The following is a 21,055-nucleotide window of genomic DNA, read 5'->3' as shown; positions in this document are numbered from 1 at the left end:
GGGCACCACATCCCCGCGGCCTCCCCCGGCCCCGGCGGAACGCGGCGGCGGCGGAACTGCGGCGGCTGCCGGGGAGAGGGCGGAGCTGCGGCGCCGCCCGGAGCCGAGTGGCGTTGCACCGGGGGAAGCATGGAGCCGGAGCCGGAGCCCGAGCTGCAGCCCGAGCCCGAGCCCGGCCGGGCGGAGGGGGGCTGCGGCCCGCCGGGGGGCTCCTCTGCCGGCGGCCGGCGCTGGGCGGGAGGGGCCGGCGGCAACTGGATGGCGGCGCACCCCGTGGTAGGGCCCGCGGCCGGGGGGGCCCGGGGAGGGGTGGGGGTGGGCTCCAGCCCCTGCCCTGCGGCCGTGCCGGGCCGCTCCCAGCCCCATCCAGCCCGGCTGGAGCCCCCCCGGGATGGGGCAGCCACGGCTTCTCCGGGCAGCGGGTTCCTGCCCCTCACCTCCCGCTGAGTGAAGGATTTCCTCCTAACGCCTCATCTAAATCTCCCCTCGTATAGTTTAAAGCTACTACCCCTTGTCCTACTGTCATCTGCCCAAGCAAAAAGTCGCTCCATCTTTTTATAAGCCCCCTTTAAGTATTGAAAAGCTACAATGAGATCACCCTGGAGCCTTTTCTCCAGGCCAAACATCCCCAGCTCTCTCAACCTTTTTTCCCCAAGAGAGCTGCTCCAGCCTCTGAGCATCCTTGTGGCCTCCTCTGTACCCACTCTAACAGCCCCACGTCCTTCTGGTGCTGGGGGCCCCAGACCTGGATGCAGGACTCCAGGTGGGGCCTCACAAGGGCAGAGCAGAGGGGCACAGTCACCTCCCTCGGCCTGCTGGTCACACCTCTGTTGGTGCAGCCCAGGATGCAGTTGCCCTTCTGGGCTGGAAGCGCACACTGCTGGCTCATGTCCAGCTCGTGTCTGGGATTGTCCCGACCCAGGTGCAGCACCTTGCACTTGGACTTGTTGAACCTCATTAGATTCACATGGGCCCACTTCTCAAGCTTGTCCAGGTTCCTCTTGTGGGAATAGAAATGTTGTTTTTGCAGAGTTACATTGTTTAGAAGGAGGGAATGTGGTACTGAGATATGCTTACAGTGATAAGAAAGTTTAGCAGGCGACCTTGTAAAATGCAGACAATCAGACTCCTTAGGACAATTAGGTGAAAATCACGGTGTCAAGTCAAGTCAGATAGGTGAAGAAACATTACCACTTCAAGCAGTAAAAATGTCAAAAGAAATTTGAAATTTAACAGGCCGGCGACTGAAGGCCATGCATTGTTTGTGAAGCATCAGATAGATTGTGAATCTGGATTACCCACTCAGTGGGGAAACAGGGGAGGGTCCTGCCATCAAAAGGTATATAAACTGTGTTTTGGAACTAGTAGATGCGCTCTCTCCTGCTTGTGGGGCGCCCGCCATTGCAATCGCGAATAAATGACTACTTCACTGAGATCCTCGCCTGAGCCTAAGTTATTGGCTACGGAGTGTTTCTCACAATTTGGGGGCTCGTCCGGGATCCAGTCACCTACTGGGGAGCCCCACCGCCGCAGCAGCAGGAAGGCATGCCCCGCTGATTTCAGCGGTCCTGTGCATCGACGGTGGCGGTTCTGCGGAAAGCTGACAGAGGGCCCGAGACTGGTTAAAGAGGCAGGATCCGTGAAGTAGTGGGGAAAGGAAGAAGGTAGGCACTCCGGGTTTTTAAGAATCGATCCGGTAACTCTGTGCACAGACCAAGGTAAGAAATATTAAGTATTGCCTTGGGGGTCGGGTGATCTGGTGTATGGTAAGCCCTTGCACGGGGAAGTGCTGGCACTACACCAGGGGAATCTGGTGTACGGTAATCCTTGCACGGGGAAGTGCTTGGAAGTACACCAGGGAATCTGGTAAACTCAGGTGTGCGGTAACGCTGGCACGGGGAAGTGCTTGGCGGTACACCCCCATCTTTCAGTACGTTGGTGTGTGGTACACTGCAGAAGGGAAAATTCTGTAGCACATACTGGCGAGGGTTAGGAAAGATGGGAAGTACGAGTTCCAGGGAATCTGGTAAACTCATAGGTGTGCGGTAACGCTGGCACGGGGAAGTGCTTGGCGGTACACCCCCATTTTTCAGTACGTTGGTGTGTGGTACACTGCAGAAGGGAAATTTCTGTAGCACATACTGGCGAGGGTTAGGAAAAATGGGAAAATATGAGTTCCAGGGGACAGGGAGATATCCCTGGGGGAGTGCCTACTAATAGTTCTTCCTGAAGAATGATAAGAAATTGGAAACATAATCCCAAAATTAGAGGGATTGTAAAAGAAAAGTAATTAAAAAACAAACAAACAAACAAAAAAAAAACACAGGTTAAACATTGTGTATCAGTCTGGACAAAAGAATCAATTAAGGAAACAGCAGTATTTTGGCCAAAATACGGGTCTGATGAAAATTCAGGCTTTAAATTTATGTGTAAACAATAAGATTCCTTTTTCAGAGAAGGAGCCAAGTTATGCTCCCTATAATCTTAATATTGAACTGGTGGCAGCAGCAGTCACTCCGGGAAGGGAGACAGGGACTGTAATTAACACTGTCCCTAAAGAAGGATTGTACTCTAGGCTCTGGCAAGAATTAGAACAAGGTAGAAGATATGTTGAGAATTTTGCCTTCCCTGATACTAACAGTACTAACACTAACTGTGTATCCTCTTAGGTGAACTACCCCATCCTCCTTACCAGCAGAGAGGTTAGGACTTTTTAAGAAGGAGAGGAAGTCTTTATTCAAGGACCCCAACAGCCTAGCTGAACAATTAGACCAGTTCCTACGACCTGATTTATACTCTTGGGGGAGGGAATTATGTCTATAAGTATGTTGTTTACAGGGAAAGAAATGGGAATGATCAGGAGGAGAGCTGCTATACAAGAATGGGAAAGAGCTCATCCTCCAGGACCAGGGGTAATACCGGCAGGGCAGAAATACCCACTTGCCAATCCTGGCTGGAATAATAATAGTGTGCAACACAGAAATCATATGAGAGACTTGGGGTCAGAATGAGAAAGTACTTGGGGATGAGACCTGATGACCCAGTATCCCAAGGGCTCTTGAAAGTTCATTGTGTGATTAAAGCCTGGAAAAATATGCAGAAAATGCTTCAGAAGGTGGGGGGATGTAGTGAACAGTCACTGGGGGACCCTCCTGCGGGAGGCCCTGGAGGTGTGTGTCCGGAGGGGAGATGAGAAGGAAAAGCAGAGAGCGAAACTAATGGTATTGACAGTGCAGCGGGTAGTGAGGCAGAGGGTTGGAGAAAGATGAAGAAAATCTTCAGGGGGAGTCAGGGCCAGGATGGAAAGGAGAGGAAGAGAGATGAAGGAATGGCAGGCAAAGAAGGCTGCCTGTGTTGTGGCCCGAGTCCTAGCAGAGACAGGCTTTGATAAGATGTTTTAAGCGTGGCCAGGCTGGCCACTTCGAATGGGAATATCTGGAGTGGAAGAAGGAGGAAAGAAGGAAAATGGGATGAAATATGCTATATTGATATGTTGTTTCAGTATCTTGGAGGGAAAAGGTATGGAATTAAGTTGGACCCTGACTGAGCCTTTGGTGCTGGTATTAGAAAAGTACAGTCTGGAGAAAGATGAAGGAAGTGTTAAAAGGGTTGCTGAAGGTGTTAAAGGTGTGGCATGTAATATTTAACAGAGCTGTCTGAAGTTGAATGAGCAGGGAAAGAGGATGTAGGCATTATCTAAGTAACAGTCTAGAAGTTTTGGTATATTTGCATATTTGCTGTGGTGTTTGGTCAGTTTCCCAAGCATCGGGGAGGGGGACGGTGGGGGGGAACAGCCTGCTCCACCAGGGGCCTCTCCAGCGGCCGCAGGGGGGCTTCGGCTCCAGCGCCTGGAGCGCCTCCTCCCCCTCCTTCTGCACTGACTTTGGTGTCTCCGGGGGGGTTTCTCGCTCTCCCAACTGCTGTTGAGCAGCAGGTTTTTGTTTGTTTCTTTGTTTGTTTGTTTTCGTGGATGTGCTCTCACAGAGGCACGGACTGTATTGCTCATGGCTTGGCTCTGGGCAGCAGTGGGCCCCTTAGGGCCAGATGAAATTGTCCCTTATCTGCCACGGGGAGGCTTCCGGGTTTTTTTCTCACGGGGGCTGCCACTGCAGTTTCCCACCCCCCTACTCACAGCCCCCGAACCTTGCCATCAAACCCAATACACTGGGGAACAGCTAGGTCATTACTGACCTGTAAAGTATCAGGGATTAAATTAACTAATGAAACCCTAAAAAGTGGGGCTGGGATAACAGTGCCACTTTGGGGGGGATACCAAGCTGAGACTAGGGGATAAAATGATCACTGGGTAATTATTGTATGTACCCAAGGCAAGGACTAATTTGTTGGGAAGGGATTTGATGATTAAATTGGGCATTCAAATAGTAAATTGTTAGACTGGAATAACAGTGTTATTAATGGAGTGCTCTCTGGCCCTGAGAGCAAACATACATGTATATTCACCTCTGACTGGAAAGACCCTTAAATGGGGGCGGAAGCAACAATATAGGTGGACAATTTTACCTCAGGGGTTTACAGGGCCACCTATCTATTTGGGTCAGTTTAAATAACAAAAGATTTTGGAGCAATTACAACCTCCCAAGGAGGTATTAATGTTAACAAATATGTGGATCGTTTTCTATTGTCAGGACAGGAGAAAAGAGTTGTGAAGAAAGCTACTAACAAGCTATTCAACTTTCTGGGAAAGCAGGGCTTGGGAGTATTAATAAATAAATAAATAAATAAATTACAATATGGAGAAGGAGAAGTCAGGTATTTAAGGCATCTAATGTCTGAAGGAAAACAGAATAAATGCAGAGAGGATTCAGGGAATTGTTGAAAATCAAGAAAGAACTAAAAAGTTTTAAAAGAAAGATTTTTTTAAGGAATCAGGAGCCATGAAGTCTGAAGGAAAATCGATACTCCCTGATGGGAGAAAAATGCTGAATAAAGTGATAATGAGGCAAATATTAACTGTTTTACATCAGAAGAGTCATTAGGAGGTGCAAGCAATGTGTGATGTTGTGCTAAGAAAGTATGTCTGTGTAGGAATATACACTTTAGGGAAGCACATATGTAGAGGATGTAACATATGTCAAAAGGTAAATAAAAAGGTGTTCTGTAACCCATCTAGAGGGGGACGGGAGCCAGTGGTTTGACCTTTCCAAAGTATACAGGTAAACTTTACTGAGTTACTTGTTTGTCCTAATTGACCACGTGACTAGATGGGTGTAAGCTTTACTGCAAGGGTTAAAGCAGGCCTTAGAGATTGAGTGGGATTTTCACAGCCCCTGGCACCCCTCCTCTTCTGGGAAGGTGGAGCGAATGAATCAGACATTAAAGAAGCAATTAACTAAACTAGTGTTAGAAACCCAACTTCCTTGGGTAAAATGCTTACTCCTACAGGTTTAAACAGCACCAAGAAAGGATATAGGAATTTCACCATATGAGATGCTGTTCAGATTGCCCTATCTGGGCAGAAGGGATGAGATACCACAATTCAAAATAAGAGAGTTTCCTTAAGAACTGTATTCTGGGGTTGTCTTCTTCTTTGTCATCTCTCAGGACCTGTGGGTTGTTGGCTCAAACCCCACCTTTGGAATTCCCCATTCACCACCATCATCCAGGAAACTGGGTCCTGATTCGGACCTGGAAAGAGTCAACTCCGGCCTGAATGGGAAGGACAATTACTGACCACTGAAACAGCCGTAAGAACTGCAGAAAAAGGTTGGACTCACTATACTTGAGTGAAGGCATCTGTCGACGCTAGTACCTGGGAAGCTGTTCCTACAAAAGACTTGTTGGAAGTTGAAATTGAAGAGAAAAATCTCGTAGTGGACTCTGAGCAGGATAAGAGCTTACAATTGTAAACTAACCTTTTATTTTCACAGGTAACTAATGAGTGTGACTTGTGATTGAGAGAAAGGACAGACCTATAGCGAACTGCAGTGCTCCCAAGGGGGGGGTTGTTATAGTAGTAGTGTACATCTTATTTTTGTATCGATAATTATTTGGAAACCTAAGGTTTAAAAATAATGACAGGGAAAAATTGATTACTAATTTTGTTTTTAGTGATTCTAGGCCTCAGAGAAGGCCTTGGTCAATTGGTAACTTGGAAAAGGCATGACCAGATAATAGCAAAAACGGGATACCCCATCAAAATATGGGTGACTGTGACAGAGGGTTATGTACCACAAGCCGTCACGTTTGATGCTTGTGAGGTGTTAGCTTGTGGAGATTTAAATGCCCAATGACAATTGAGCAGAAAGAACAAATAACTGGGAGAGACACAACAGCCAGATTGAGAATAGCTGTATGGAAACAATCCTCTATTGCCATCAGAGAAAGGGAGAAACTCAAGGAGAAAACAGGAGAGTAAACAGGAGGCCCTCTGAAATGTGGCAGTTCAAACATTTGAGATTCAAACAGGGTATGGGGACGTGAATGCCTGGATAGAATGGGTCAAATATACTGTCCAGAGTCTCAATCGTAGCTACTGCTATGCTTGTGCCTCGGGATGACCGATTGCCCAGATAGTGCCCTTCCCATGGGGGTGGACCAAAGACTCCCAAGGGATGCGATGTATGATTGCATTGTACCAAGAAAAGACTGCCTGGGGAAATGAGGCCTGTAAGTCTCTCTTTGCTGTTTCTTGCATGATAGCAATATCGCAGTTCCCCCTGCATTCTCTACAGCTATAGGTAACCATACAGCTTGCCTCTAACAGCAGGGTGTGAGTGCTACCTGGCATCTGGGAGAATTTGCCTTGTGCTACCAAGGACTTGATGGGAAACTGCTCAAGACTAGAGATCCCCAGGGCAGATCTCTGGTGGTACAGTGGAGGGAAGATCTTACGGTCCACCCTACCATCTAATTGGGAAGGCACTTGTGCACTTGTTCAATCAGTTATACCCTTCACCCTGGCATTTGAAAGAGAAACATCACAAATACCCAGAAGAAGTAAAGGAGGCTTAGGAATATCATTTGATGATAGAGTATACATAGATTCTGTTGGGGTACCTAGAGGAGTTCGGGATGAATATAAAGCCAGAAATTAAATTGCTGCAGGGTTTGAGTTACTGTTCTGGTGGGTAACAATCAATAAAAATGTGGATTGGATTAATTATTTCTATTATAATCAGCAGAGATTCATCAATTATACCAAGGATGTGATGAGAGGAATCGCTGAACAACTAGATGCCATCAGCAAAATGGCTTGGGAAAACAGGATAGCATTAGATATGATGCTTGTGGAGAAGGGTGGTGTATGCGTGATGCTGGGCAACCATTGTACTTTTATCTGTAACAATACTGCCCCGGATGGCACAGTAACAAGAGCATTGCAAGGGCTTACCACCCTTGCCAATGAATTAGCAGAAAATTCGGGAGCAGACACTTCCATCACAGGATGGTTGAAATCTTGGTTTGGTAAATGGAAAGGGATGGTAATGTCCATATTTACATCCTTGATTATAGTAGCAGGAGTTTTGACAGCTATTGGCTGTTGCGTTATCCCCTGTGTAAGGGGACTTGTCCAGCGGTTAATTGAAACCACATTATTGAAACAAATGACCATAGATCCACCACCCTACTCAGATAAAATGATATTAGAGGAAATGGAGAGCAAAGAAAGTGAAGAAGAGGAAGATATTTACCAAATTACACTTAAAATAAAAAAATAAATAAAAATAAAAAGAGTTTTTGCAAAAATCAACAGTTTATAAAAAAAAAGAAAAGGGGGGAATTGTGGGAATAGAAATGTTGTTTTTGCAGAGTTACATTGTTTAGAAGGAGGGAATGTGGTACTGAGATATGCTTACAGTGATAAGAAAGTTTAGCAGGCGACCTTGTAAAATGCAGACAATCAGACTCCTTAGGACAATTAGGTGAAAATCACGGTGTCAAGTCAAGTCAGATAAGTGAAGAAACATTACCACTTCAAGCAGTAAAAATGTCAAAAGAAATTTGAAATTTAACAGGCCGGCGACTGAAGGCCATGCATTGTTTGTGAAGCATCAGATAGATTGTGAATCTGGATTACCCACTCAGTGGGGAAACAGGGGAGGGTCCTGCCATCAAAAGGTATATAAACTGTGTTTTGGAACTAGTAGATGCGCTCTCTCCTGCTTGTGGGGCGCCCGCCATTGCAATCGCGAATAAATGACTACTTCACTGAGATCCTCGCCTGAGCCTAAGTTATTGGCTACGGAGTGTTTCTCACACTCTTCATGGCATTTTCTGCTACCTTGGGCCACTGTTGCTCTGAGGAGCACCTTGGGTACATCTTCATGGCTCCGGGACCAGTGAAGGTGCCAGGTCACCCTTCCCTCACCAAGAATTGGTGCTCAGGGAGGGGGTTTTAGTCTAACATGTTTTGTGGAGTTTGGGTCTGTAGGGGGAGCTTATCTCCTGGCCTGTGATGAAAGCCAGTGGGGTTGTGGGGGAATGCTGGCTTCAGCAGAGGGTGAAGTTTTAGATGCTGAAACTGTAGCTGGAAAATGCAAATGTAAACTTTTAAATCCATCTGAATTTTTAGTATGCTGAAAACACAGAGGTATTTAATTTGGCCGCCATCTTATGTTGAGGTACTGCAGCAAAAATAGGTAAACTTCATAGATGTCCACAAAGCCAGTTCTGTTCCAGATATAGTTGCATTTCCTCTGTTGCTTATTTATTTGGCTTGCTTTCTTAATGGCTGAAATAGGGGGGATGTGGAAAAAAACTCTGAAGATATTGTCAGAAAACTGTTCCTGTCTTTTAATTCCCTGTTAGTCCTTAAAACTGGTTTCAGACTCAACAGGTTAGACAGCCGTATAGATTCTGGGTCTGGTCTTTATGTTTTTAATGCAACTTCATCTTCCTTTGACCAATGTTGTCTTTTTGGTTTCAGTTCACAGAAATGATGTCCCTTGATATATCTGACAGTAGTCAAATCTATGCTGCGTTTCTGGTATACCTGGACCTCTTAGAAGGTAATTCAATGAAGTGACTGGACAGATGTACCAAAAATGTATTAACATGTTAGGCATTAACTAAGGTTTGTGCACTATCAGAGCCTTTCCTGCAGAAATCCTTGCCATTTGCTTTGAAACTTCATGCAGTGATGGTTACCTAAGAAACATGGTATTTTAGAACCAAAGATTTCTATCGTGTGCCTACCCAGAGCCTTTACAAAGATTAAGGCCCATTTCGGCCAGTAGTCACAGTTACAGGTGCAGACCTTCCAGAGCAAAGACACTTGGCATGGAAAAAAGAAGAAGAGGAGTAGGGGAAGAAAAGGGGATATGGAAGGGCAAAGTTACAAGTTCCGTGGTTGTACTGGTAATAGAATCCTCTTTTGTAGGTTAATGTCAAAGCTACTAAATCATAGCATCTTCCTAAGATTACAGTTTAGAAAATGCCTGAAGTGTGCCAGTCTGATTAGGATGCTGGTTTCTGGAAGGGGCAAGGATTCCTGTAGGAAAGAAGACTGCTTAGAAATCTGGTGACAGTAATTACGCCAAACTTAGCATAGTCTTCTGATGCCTTACAAGATTGGAATAGTGTTACGTGATGATAAACCTCTGCTTGCAATTCTCCTAGATGGGCTCCATTGAGAAGGGACTGCACATAGGCAGGCAGCCAGCCCAGTAACAATAATGAGTTTCTCTTGGAGGCTGGTGATTCTCAATGTCAGGGTATGGAGGAATATTACAGGCCAGAAAGCACCACATCTGTTGTAATTATTGTTAAACCCCTTAAAGAAAATGTCTTAATAAGCTCTGAGAGATTGCTTCTCTAGTTACACAATGAAAATTTTTAGCCTCATCTCTTTAAGCAGAAGGGAAGAACTGTGTGTCATTAACAACCATGCCTGTAGCAACTGTTCCACACAGTTTCGGGTATAGAAACAAAGTCTCATCAAACGGATCCCCAGACACCATCCATCAGCATAGCTCTGAACTCACCACAGTAGTAGTGCTCCCACAGGTTTCTTTAGCAGGTTCGTTTCTCAGAAAGAAATCTTGCCAGCTGTATGGGGTGGTCCTCTCCCCTGTAAGGAAAAGAAGGGATAAAAATGGAAGATGTTAAATTAAATTTGAAACTTGATACTTGAACGATCGGAACTTGTGTTTTGTGTTCTGGTCCATCTCATTGATGACAAACCTTTCTAGGGAGAAACTGGCATGAAGTGAAGCATGTCGGAGTAGCAGAACTGCAGCTCATATGTTTACATGCACGTGAGAAAGAGCTGGACAGTCTCCAAGTGATGGTGCCAGTACCTGTGGACATATCATTAAGCCACGAAAGGTGAGGCTATGGTCAGTGTTTGGATGCCACTGCTACTCAACAGGTTGCTGATAATTTGCTTAAGGGGGAAGTGGGAGAAAACAATGAATATCACAAGAAAAGTAATATCTCAGCCTGTAAGCAGAGTTATTTTGGATACTGCAAACGTATATTTAAAGTTGAGATATTTTTTTTTTCTAAGCTGCATCAGTCTCTGCTTCTTCCTCCATGGAAATAGTAAGCCTTTGATTTCAGCTTCCCACATCAATCGACTCCTTCTGTTGATGAACACTTCAGATTGTTTAGAAGTTGCATTTCCTCTAGCAGGTAACAATGGATATCCAAGTATGTGTTTGAGAGACAAGGTTAGAACTCAGGACCTTTACAGCTTACGTTTTGAACATTCTTGTGTTGCATATTTGTAGTCTGGGAAATCCAACGATGCTTCTTTATGTCAATGGGCTTTCAAGTACCAAACAGGAAAAGAAATCCCCCCAGACCTGTCTAAGAATGATTCTTTTTTTAAATTGTTGAATCTCAGGGATAAGCCTGGCAGTGTGCTTCATTTGTTTAGCTTTTTGGTTTGAAAGTATGATTTGGCTGCTTTCAAACGGAAATGCCTCTTACTTCTCCAACATATAACTCTCCTTTGAACTGTGGTTTTGACATAGCACGTTTTAGACATGCTATGTTTTTTTTTTTTTGCTTTTTCTTAAGTTTTAGAAGTGACAAGTCTCTTGCAAATAGACTTCGTCCTTAATTCTGCTATGTGTTTTCCTAAGAGTTTACGTTCAGAAGCAATTCATTTGTGCAGGAGAAGAAGATGACTTACTAGATATTGATGGATTCACCTACTATCTAGTTGCTGAAAAATCTTCCATTTGCAAATACTGGCGGTCAGTCATTCCAGTGGGCTTAGTTTTATGTAGAAGTACAGTGTGATAGAGAAAATCTGCTCACAATGTTAGAGTTCAAACTGGATTTTGGATGGGAAAAGAAAGCAGCAAATTAGGATATGGGACCTTTGAGAAATAACTCCTACATGCTGAATTGTGCTTGTTTAATGTAGTAGGTTTCCACTTAGGCTGGAAACTTTGACTCCTGGCATTGGGTCAGTGCCAGCAACTATGTTCTAATTGGTTTTTAATGACAGGGAGATACTGCGCTGCATGTATGTCCTATCTTTCACTGTTTCATTGGGGCTTTTCATTTGGAGCCTCTGATCTTGTTTGTACTGCGGTGATACTGTTTGCTCTGTTTCTGGCACCAGGTGTGGATGGAATCCATTACTGGAAGGATGTGTGTTAGAGAAGCACAGACTGAATGCATCACATTGATTAAAAGTACAGTCTGTGACTAGGTTTTGCTATAGAGCAAGTACATAGAGTATGTTGTCACTAAAATGAGCTGAATACAGTGCTGTGATGCCAGATGAGTCTGTTAAAGCCTGTATGTGCTTGATACAAGCGTATACTATCCTTCTGCCTCACAACAGCTTTGGGAATTTGTGTTGTTGGATGTGCACGTGCATATGCATGCTTGGAATTTCATTAGTAGGTCACTGCTGATCAGAGAGGCCTGGTCTATCTTCATCAAGAAAGGACAGAATCAGCTCGGCTTCTTTGCTGGAACACGAGGCAATAGAGGGGGTAGGGATGATAAACGTGCCTCAGACATAGGCAGTGCAGAAGGGAGTTAATTAAAAGGCATCCTAAAGAAGGAATAGGAAACACAGTGTTACAGCGCTACTACTTCTTTGTTCTGACAGCTGTGAATATTTTGTTGTTGAGATTGTTGGTAGCAGGAGGCTTTGTTAGGTATCTGATGTCTTAAACAGTGTTTTCTCATTTGACTTACCAAGTTGTAGACAGACAGGAGAGCATTCATACTTGGTTACTTTACTGTTCTGTTCAAAAGCAGTGTGCTGGGTTTTTGTGTTACTTGCTCTCAGGTGGAAGTACAAAGAAACACAGCTCAATTAACATTGAAACGTAAGCCATTGGAGGTGGTCAGGAACCTGAAAATATTTTGTCCTCATTGCTGGAAATGTTGTGCAGCAGTTGGCAGCATTTATGGGCAGCATTTCCTTGCTTAAACAGTGAGGCCTGGGTAGGAGCTGCAGGGGTGGTTTTCCTCTTGAAGTCACTTCAGCAAAGACCTGCCAAGCTCTGCCTTCCCAGGTGTCTTGTGAAGATTCATGTTTGGCCAACTCTCACAGGAAAGTGTCCTTAAACAGCCATAATAAAATTGATATGGAAATTACCAGCAAGGTACCAGAGCAAAAGATAAATGAGAGTGCCATAAAAAAAAAACAATCTGCTCTATGTTTTTTAGCTTGTTGTAAGATTTCATTGTGTCCAGCTTACACATTACAGTTAACTGCTTAAGGCAGAAGCTGTTGTACTTGCTAACTCAGTGCCTGCCATAAACTCAATGGAAGCTGATCATCCTGAGCTGCTGGCATGCATGGTAGTTCACTGAATCACAGAATTATGGGGTCTGGAGCAAAGTGACCACCAATGCAAACGATAGTCTTGTGCTTTGTGTACCTGCTCTTAAAATGAAGATTGGTGAATCTTCTGTGAGTAAAGACATGGAGAATAAGATGTAACTTCTTCCTCTCTTGGACCACTCTCCCAACAAATGAGGTTCAGAGAACCCTGTGCAGGTATTCCCTTGAATTCAGTGACACATACTAGCAGGAGGAATCCAGAGGTCCACGATGTGGGAGGTGTTTCCTGTTCACTACCAGAGACAACATCGTAGTGCACAGGGAGTATCTAATTGTTGGTACATTCCAGAATTGAGGCTCCCCAAAGGGGCTGAAGTAGTTAAATACAGGTAGCCCTGTTTCAAAGCCAGCAGAAATTACTTAGATAAACCAAACTCAGAGAGTGTATGAGAGTTTGTAGCATTGACAGCTAGATTTGCTAGATAGCGTTAAAAGCCTTGAGCCTTTCAGGATCAAGGAATTAGATGCTGGATCTAACAGAATTAGGTGCTGTCTATCCTAGACAAATAACATTGTCCAAGCAAAACGTCTGTTACTAATACACCATTAGATTAAATGATACGTCACTATCCTGTTTGTTCTTTGTGTGCGAGTGTTGGAACTGAAGAATGAAGTTGGTTACATCTGGTTATAAAGATTGTGAAGTTTGTTTTAGGCTAAGAGTGAAAGGATTATTTCATTAAAATGCCAACTTAATTTTGGGGAAAAAATGTTTCATTTTAAAGCTAATAAACATCCTTAGAAAGAAATCTGGCACTTGGAAGTGATTTGTCCTCTTCTAAGTCTGTAGTTTGTGAAAAATAGATGTTGCGCTAATCTGAAGTGATTTTGCTTACAAGCAGCACTGTTATTATAAATGCACTGGAAGTGTGACATGCTCTTCATCTTGCAGCCTTTTCACAGTTCTGTCAGTAGTTCTGCTGTTAGCATTATTTGAGTTTTAATGTGTGCTTTACTGTACAAATAAAATGGCTTTTAAGTACAAATTCTTTATCAATAGTTTAAAAGTGATTGATGTGGCTTACAGAACTGAGTTAGGCATGCAGTACTACCTTTGAACTTCCTATAGCTTGTGTGCCGTGTAGAATTTTGCTGAACTCCAATTCCTCCGTTTTGCATAATTCATCATGTTTTCTTTTTCAACTTCCATGGAAAAAAAATGACTTTATATTCCTTGGGGTTTCAATTTCCTTTTCTGACCAGTGAGGCACGTGGTGTTTTCTTTGGTTCTATTTTATTTCCCATTACAAAAACACGATTTTTTTCTAGCATCTCATGTTCCTGTAGTTAGGAAGCAAATCACAAGAAACAGTGGTGTCCATTTACACACCGTCTCCCCTGCCCCACACCACATTGCTATAAACGAAGTCTCAACTCAATCTGAATTTAGTAATATTTATAAAACAAATATTTCTAAAAAGGTATAAAAGGTATAAAAGGCAAGTAAACAGCGCTGGGTGTGCGGGGAGTCTATGCTCCACCAACATGCACACACAAACATCAAACATTCTAAATATACAGAACATGGCTTTACATACTAAACCCGACTATGCCTATACAATCAGAAAAGGTAACAAACAATCCTTTAAGTTCCATGACTTAACAGTCTCCATTTACCTGATTACAATAAACAGTCTCCATTTTCCGTAATTGCAGGGCTAGTCGTGTGAACAATATGTCTTGCTTTAAGTTGTCAAGCAACTCGGTCTTCAGGCCTTATGTATCCCGTTCTTCCCGGATCGAAGAAAAGCATATCCATCTCCTTTTCAAGGCCAATAGGCCTGGGTCAAAAGGCACGTCCAGGTCACCAGGGGGTGTAACAGCAAAAGCCTTCGACGGCTGTAGCAACAGAGGGCCCCATGGCGTAGCAGTCGGATCAGTAAAGGAGCCCGCAGCTCCCTCAGTGTCTGGCAAACCACACGTTTCTGACTGTGGTCCCACAGGGCTCTTCAAGGCCTCAGGGACTGCTCGCCAGGTGCCAAGCAATCCCACTGCAACCTGGTCGTTTTTAATTGCAGAGTCCCACACCTTGACCTCAATTTGGTCCCGTTATTTCAGGCTCATAAACGGTCTGATCGTTAATAAGGAGAATAAACTGTAAGGTTACCAGGACAGTCTTTGTTCCTAAGGACGTATGATTCCCCATAATGTGCAACTGCTTACCAGCGAGGGGCAGTTGTGTGCACGGGTCCGCTTCTCTCAGCTTGAGCTTCTTCCCAGCTCCGGTGCGCCTGTTTCCATTGACTCTCAGTACGAGCTTCTCTGAGCGGTTTGCTGAGTTTGGCCGAACCTGTCTTCATGAGGCGATCAATGTGCCTGTTCCCGTCCTGGTCTCCGTTCTGCCAGCCTGTTCCTCTTCACTTCTTTTTCCTGCTTCTTTATTGATGACATAACTTCATCGTGTTGCCTTTTTTATCTTGAGGGCAGGCTCCCCTCTTATACCCTTCTCTCCACAGCAATTCTTTTCAAGAAAAAAAGAAAATTTTCTTTTTTTTTGTTACCTTTTCTGATTGTATAGGCATAGTCGGGTTTAGTATGTAAAGCCATGTTCTGTATATTTAGAATGTTTGATGTTTGTGTGTGCATGTTGGTGGAGCATAGACTCCCCGCACACCCAGCGCTGTTTACTTGCCTTTTATACCTTTTATACCTTTTAGAAATATTTGTTTTATAAATAGTACAAAATTCAGATTGAGTTGAGACCTCATTTATAACAATATCAACCATTTTCTCGACACAAATTACCACTCCATATATAATAATATATTTCTTCCCCTATATTTCAAGGCCCTAGCTTCATCTAACTTCAGGGCAGGCAGCAGCGTCTGGAGCAGTGTTTTCCTGATGGTGAGCAACAGACTGTAGTGCTCTGTTTGCATACTGCTGGCAAAATTCAAGGTATTGTGCTTTATAGGAGGCTTCCTCTGCTTTGATTCTCTTGTCGGGGGGCCCCTCTGCGCTTGTCTGGCACAATGGTGTGCACCCGATGCAGAGTACAGAGACCAACTTGTATCGACTCTTCAGCCCTGCCTTGCATGGAGGGGAGGGAGCTATTCAGGCCAGCCAAGCCTCCAATGAATTATTCATCCCGGTACAAAGGACAGATTGAAAGCCTTTGGCTTTTATGGTAAGGAAGGCAGCAGTTCCATTTCAGCTAAATGGAGCACTATGCAACCTCCATAAAACTACTCAGAGCTTCCAGTATTTCCTCTGCTTCTCAGCAGTAGTTGCATGGGATACATCACTGAAATACTTTTTTTCAGCACAAAATTTCCTGCACATTTTCTTTCCTTTATGATTCTGTTCCCTTCTAGGTTTTGGTCAGTCAGCTAAAGATTCAAGCCACAGCTGCCTGAAGTTCACCAGTTGTATACCGGTTCCTTTCTCTGGAGCAAAAAGGGCAATATCACTTTGTTAGGAGCAAGTCACTAGGAAATACACTACGGATTTCTAATATGTGTCCAAAGGCCTGATACAAAAGCCTCCTGTTCAGAACAAGATGGGGGAAGAGTAGAAAAATCCCCTCTTCTTTTGTGTGTGTGTTTTTGTGGGTGAGGGGTTGTTGTTTTTATTTTTTGTTATTTTTTTTTTTTAAGGTGTTAGTTACAACAGTAATAGAAGACCAGCTGAGTTCCCTGTTGCAATTTAGTTTGAAGGCAGCAATAAGGGCAGATGCAGGCTGACATTAGTAGTGATGTTACCTCAGCTGCAGTGGTCCTTGCATGATGTTAAGTAAGTTAAGTCTGCTCTTTCAATTAACTCTTTTGTAGAAAAATAGCAATTATTGCTAAATGCAGCTTGTAGGTATCTGGAAAGCCCCTTTAAAGTTTTCTGAAGCAAAAGACTTCAGCAATGCTAAAAACTTACTTTTGTATAATAGTGCCTCTTTCGTATGATTGAAATTAAATCCCTTTCATCTTCTGCAATGTGAGGTGAATATGAGCTTGCTTCCTCAGTGGAAACTGAGGACTTCATCCTACTTGGATTTGTCTTGGTGGGAGCAGATCTTGGCTTCCACTGGACATGCAGACACCGTCAGTGTTAGGGATGGGCTTCCAAGCTATTCTGAGAATTTTTTACTGTGTGATCTACAACTAAGAATTCATATTTTCAAAAAAATGTTTAACCTTACTCTATTTACAGGGCTTAGATAAAGCTTTCCAGTGCTTCTTGGGGTGCTTAGCTTTACATATGTTATTTTCCTTTCATAAGGCCTTTGTTCATATCTACCTTTTTGTGGGGGAAATGTAAAGCTTCAGTATTGCCCCTTTTAACATTCAGTGGCTTTTCTTCCTGTGGAGAGGGAGAGGAGGGAAAGGAGTGTTTATAGAATATTTTAACTTCTAGACTTCCCACTGTGTATGCAGCAGCACACGTGCTTGATCTGTGAGCTCTCTTGGCACTCTAGATGCCTTTTAATTTTTACCAGATAGACACAGTATCAGTAAATCCCAAGAAGGTGGCAACATGTACAGAGTGTCTGTCCCTGATCTTCCTAACGAGGCTGAGCCTGTGGGTGAGCTAATCTGAGCTGATGAACAAACACATGCATTGCTTTTAATTTCACAAGGCCAAGAACACTTCTTGCCTTTTTTTTCCCCTCTCCATAAAGAGCATTAGACACATCAAAAATAATTTTAAAAATATTTTTTCCTGCAATATTTCATCTTTGTATTTGTGGGAGGTGGTAAGTGCAGTGATATCAGGGCAAACCCAGATGTTCTTCCCTGACTCCTCCTTTGAGAGGTCTGATGCTGGAAAGAGGCTTTGTGAGCACACTGGATGCAGAGGCTAACAACGATGCCTTCAGGGGAGGAGAGGAAATGCAGGCGTCTGATACAGACTTCCTGAATTCCAAAGCTTATTCTTTTAAAAGATACCTTCCACTAATCTGCAGATGTGCTGGTTGCATTATGGCTCACTGTGGTCTGTATGAATAGGAGCTCTTGTTTTGGTGCTGCTTGTATCTAGAAAAGGGGGTAGAGGAGAATCTTGCATTTGCAGTTCTAATTCTGTAAGTTGATAGAGGCTGATCCTCTGTTTGCAGTGGAGAGCACTGTGCTCCATGGCCAGCAGTGTTAGCAGATCATCCTGAAGCAACGGAATGTCCTTGTGCTCTCTACTTAAAGCCTGAAACTCAGTCCCCTGAAAAGTAGGCCAGGGACTTGAAGAAGTCTCATTGATCCGTTGTGAGGACCTGACTGCTTTTGTGATCATGGCGCATCTTCTAAGCATAAGTGCTAAATTGCAAGAGGAATAAAGGTTCATGTGGCTGTGCTTGGCATTGTAAGAGGAGTTCACAAGTGATGGGAAACAGATCTGAGGCCTCACTGTACCTCCATCCCCTGAACAGACTAGGGAGAGAAAAAGTGACAGTTAATGAAGGAAATTGTGAAGAAGCTTCTGTCCTGGCTGACAGGTAAGCGCAGGCCACGCTCAACACAGGTTTGGTTTCTTTGGGTCCCAGAATCTCTCCCAGGTAGCTGTACCCTTTGTTATTTCACTTTTTAATGATAGTTCTGTTTCTCATTCCTAGGCTGGGGGAGAGATTAACCTCCATCGCTACACAAAACCAATGACTAGCTCTTTCTTAATGTTGTCTCTGCCAGGAGACTGGCCCCACCACTGACTCTTATTCAGAAAGGCAGAAGATGCGAGGTGTGACGGGTGGGTTCTTGCTCCATACGTGTGTGGCGTGTCTGGAAGGACACCCACAGTCCTTTCCCAGGCCCTTGTCAACCCCAGGTGCATGCCCTTCTTACCAGGTAGTGCACCACTGGCAGGCCTTGGTGTATTTGAGGCACTGCTCATGTGGGGGTGCTTTTCCTTCCTCTTCCAGAGCACCTCAACCCACAGCTTGCCCACAGCTTTGGAGGGCAGGCTTGCATCTACGCTCTCCTGGCTACCCGCAGCGCAGTTAGTGTGCCTACAGCACAGCTGCAGGCTGAGGCACCAGCCAAAGAAATGTGCCAGGAGGGAAGGTAGTGGTCACACTGCTTGAAGAAGGAATCTTTTGCAGATGCCTCTCTTCTGACAGTGACCAATGCAGTATCTTTCCTTATTCTCTTGTTACAAAATCTGACAGTAGGGGGACCAGAATATGGCTTTTAACAGCCTTAGTATCTCTGCTACATGGACTGACTGACTGCACTGGATGTCTTGCCTTGCATTATACATGGGCCAGCAGTGAGAGGAAAAGGAAAGGCACTACTGACTTCAGCAAATTGAATTATGACCAGTTAGAACACAGATGGGTACATAAGAGGGCCATGGGCTTAACAGCATAGGTTTTCCAAGCTGCTGCTGCTTCCCTGCCACTTCCCATTTGGCTTTTATTAAGGGATCAAAGTGGTTTGGAAGGGAAGGTGATGATTAAAGTTTGAAAGCTGATGCATTTAGAAAGAGCCTTATTTGCAACTGCAGCGCCCAGCTTGAGAAATGCATTTCTGGGGAAGAGAGCTCATGGGCACATGATGTGAGGGGTGATTTTTTTTTTACAGTGCAGAGCTGATCTCTCCCCAGTGCATACCCTCTCTGGCAATCCCAGGAAAACCCTGCAGCACCTGGACTCCCGGTGAAGGAGGATGCTCCCTATGGTAATGTTTGCTGTGGGGAAGCACTCCCCATAGCTCCAGAAGGAGCCTTCTGCCCCTGGACATCATGCTCCTTCAATGCTCATGCCCTGATCAGAACAGTAATATGCCAGGAATTGGTGTTGTTCTCAGCTCTGAACTAAAAAGCAACTAGCATGTTATTCTTAAAATAAACTGCACAGGAAAAGTTGCATAACTTTGTTGTGAATTTTTAAGGAAGACATTATTTATGCAGACTTTCCTGAGGAAGATCGTTAGTCTTGTGTCTTGTGGCTTCTAGTCTAGACAGGGAGGTAGAGAAACCTGGCTTTGGTTCCTGAGTATTCCACAGACTCACAGAGAACTGCAGCACACGGACTGGAAGACTTATCTCTACAAATGGAAGATGTCTCTTTTTTTTTTTTTTCCCCCTCACACATGGTATTCAATTAGATTATTTTATTCCAATGAAAACAATGGCCATTAGAGATTACCATGCTCCTATTATGGTGGTGAAAGGATGGTCGAGGTATGTGCACAGTAGTACAGCTAGGGAAAAATCAGAAGTTCATGTTGAGCTATTTGCAGCAGAGATGTATGCATCCAAATGCATTTTTTAGGAAAAAATAAGCTTCGCTGTTATTTAAGAGATTGCTACTTGATTATAGGACTTTGGATTTTTATTAGAACAGATATTACACTTTCTTTATCCAATAAAAAGCCTGGTTTTGTCTTCACTAATCTCTTCTATTTAAAAAGCTGCAAGAAGAAGTTGTGTTAAAGTCCTCTTGAAAGGCTCAAATACAAGTTTCTAATTTTCCTCCATCCTTCCAAGCTTTGTATGAATTTTCTTGTGCTTTCTGGGGGCAAGCAGATTTTTTATAGGCATGGTATTAAAGATCAGAAAATTAAATAGTATGTAAAAACATTTCTCAAGTTAGAGAACCTGACTGTCCTCCATGACAGTACGAAAAAATGTTCCCTGCTTTGAATGTCATCAGTGTTAAAACCTATAAAACCCATCAATACTGAACTTGTTCCTTTGTGCCATCAGTAGGTTGTTATGGAGTCCTTGCTAACTGTCTTTCTCTTCTAGGTTAAGAGAAATCATGAAGAAAGCTTCTCTCCCATGTGACAATCCTGACACCCCACTGTCAGTTACCTTGGCCATAGTTGAGTCAGATTCTACAGTAGTCTACTATAAAATGACTGATGGCTTTGTAATACCAGAGCCTCCTGATAATACTGAAGATGTGGGCAATAAACACTGGAAGAAGAAAAGAAGGAAGCTTTCCAAATAATCAAGGCAAACAGACTTTCCTTGAACTACTGTCCTCAAACCAAAACAAATCCAGGAACTTACATATGTAAATAAGTAGTGTGTAAAACTGTGTTCTGCATATCAAGCGTATGTTCATGGGGAATTGAGTTTTGTGCAGCTGCACTGTAATAAAACACTGTTTGAAATATGAAATGGGTCATGCTTTTGAGACAGATTGCTTCTAACTAACAAATATCCTTGTGAGATGTTTGCAATGCTAGTCTCTGATTGATAGCTGTTTGGGTACATAACAGAATAAACACATCCTTACCCATATTGTAAATATTTATTAAAGGTAAATATCAATGCCTTCTGGCAGAAATACTGTTACTCATTTAAGAGCTTTGTAGTTTCCAGAGTTCCTACATCTTAACACTGTTGAAA

The 21,055-nt window shown here is 43.7% G+C and overlaps 3 protein-coding genes across 4 annotated transcripts in view; 1 reads left to right on the top strand and 2 right to left on the bottom strand.

Annotated features, from left to right (window-relative positions):
• The window catches only part of LOC311440447 (uncharacterized protein), a 378,092-nt gene extending 357,652 nt beyond the window's left edge, over positions 1–20,440 (bottom strand). Inside the window, exon 1 of the mRNA XM_084527401.1 lies at positions 14,942–20,440. Within this exon, the coding sequence (XP_084383527.1) occupies positions 14,942–15,078 (137 nt within the window). The 5' untranslated portion in view covers positions 15,079–20,440. The remainder of the gene's footprint in view (positions 1–14,941) is intronic.
• COLGALT2 (collagen beta(1-O)galactosyltransferase 2) overlaps positions 1–21,055 on the bottom strand; it is a 148,867-nt gene that overhangs the window by 58,422 nt on the left and 69,390 nt on the right. For both annotated transcript variants that reach the window (XM_084527388.1, XM_084527387.1), the window contains one exon: positions 9,945–10,030. The gene's annotated coding sequence lies outside the window, so the exon portion shown is untranslated. The remainder of the gene's footprint in view (positions 1–9,944; positions 10,031–21,055) is intronic.
• Positions 138–20,824, top strand: TSEN15 (tRNA splicing endonuclease subunit 15). Its single transcript, XM_084527402.1, has 4 exons — positions 138–276; positions 8,888–8,969; positions 10,152–10,287; positions 20,447–20,824. Exons 1-4 carry the CDS (start codon positions 259–261, stop codon positions 20,649–20,651), a joined length of 441 nt encoding a protein of 146 aa, XP_084383528.1. The 5' UTR covers positions 138–258; the 3' UTR covers positions 20,652–20,824.

The sequence above is a fragment of the Aythya ferina genome (genome assembly GCF_964211825.1).
Source record: "Aythya ferina genome assembly, chromosome: 8".
Classification (NCBI taxonomy): Eukaryota; Metazoa; Chordata; class Aves; order Anseriformes; family Anatidae; genus Aythya; species Aythya ferina.
This window is presented reverse-complemented; position numbering and strand designations above follow the sequence as displayed.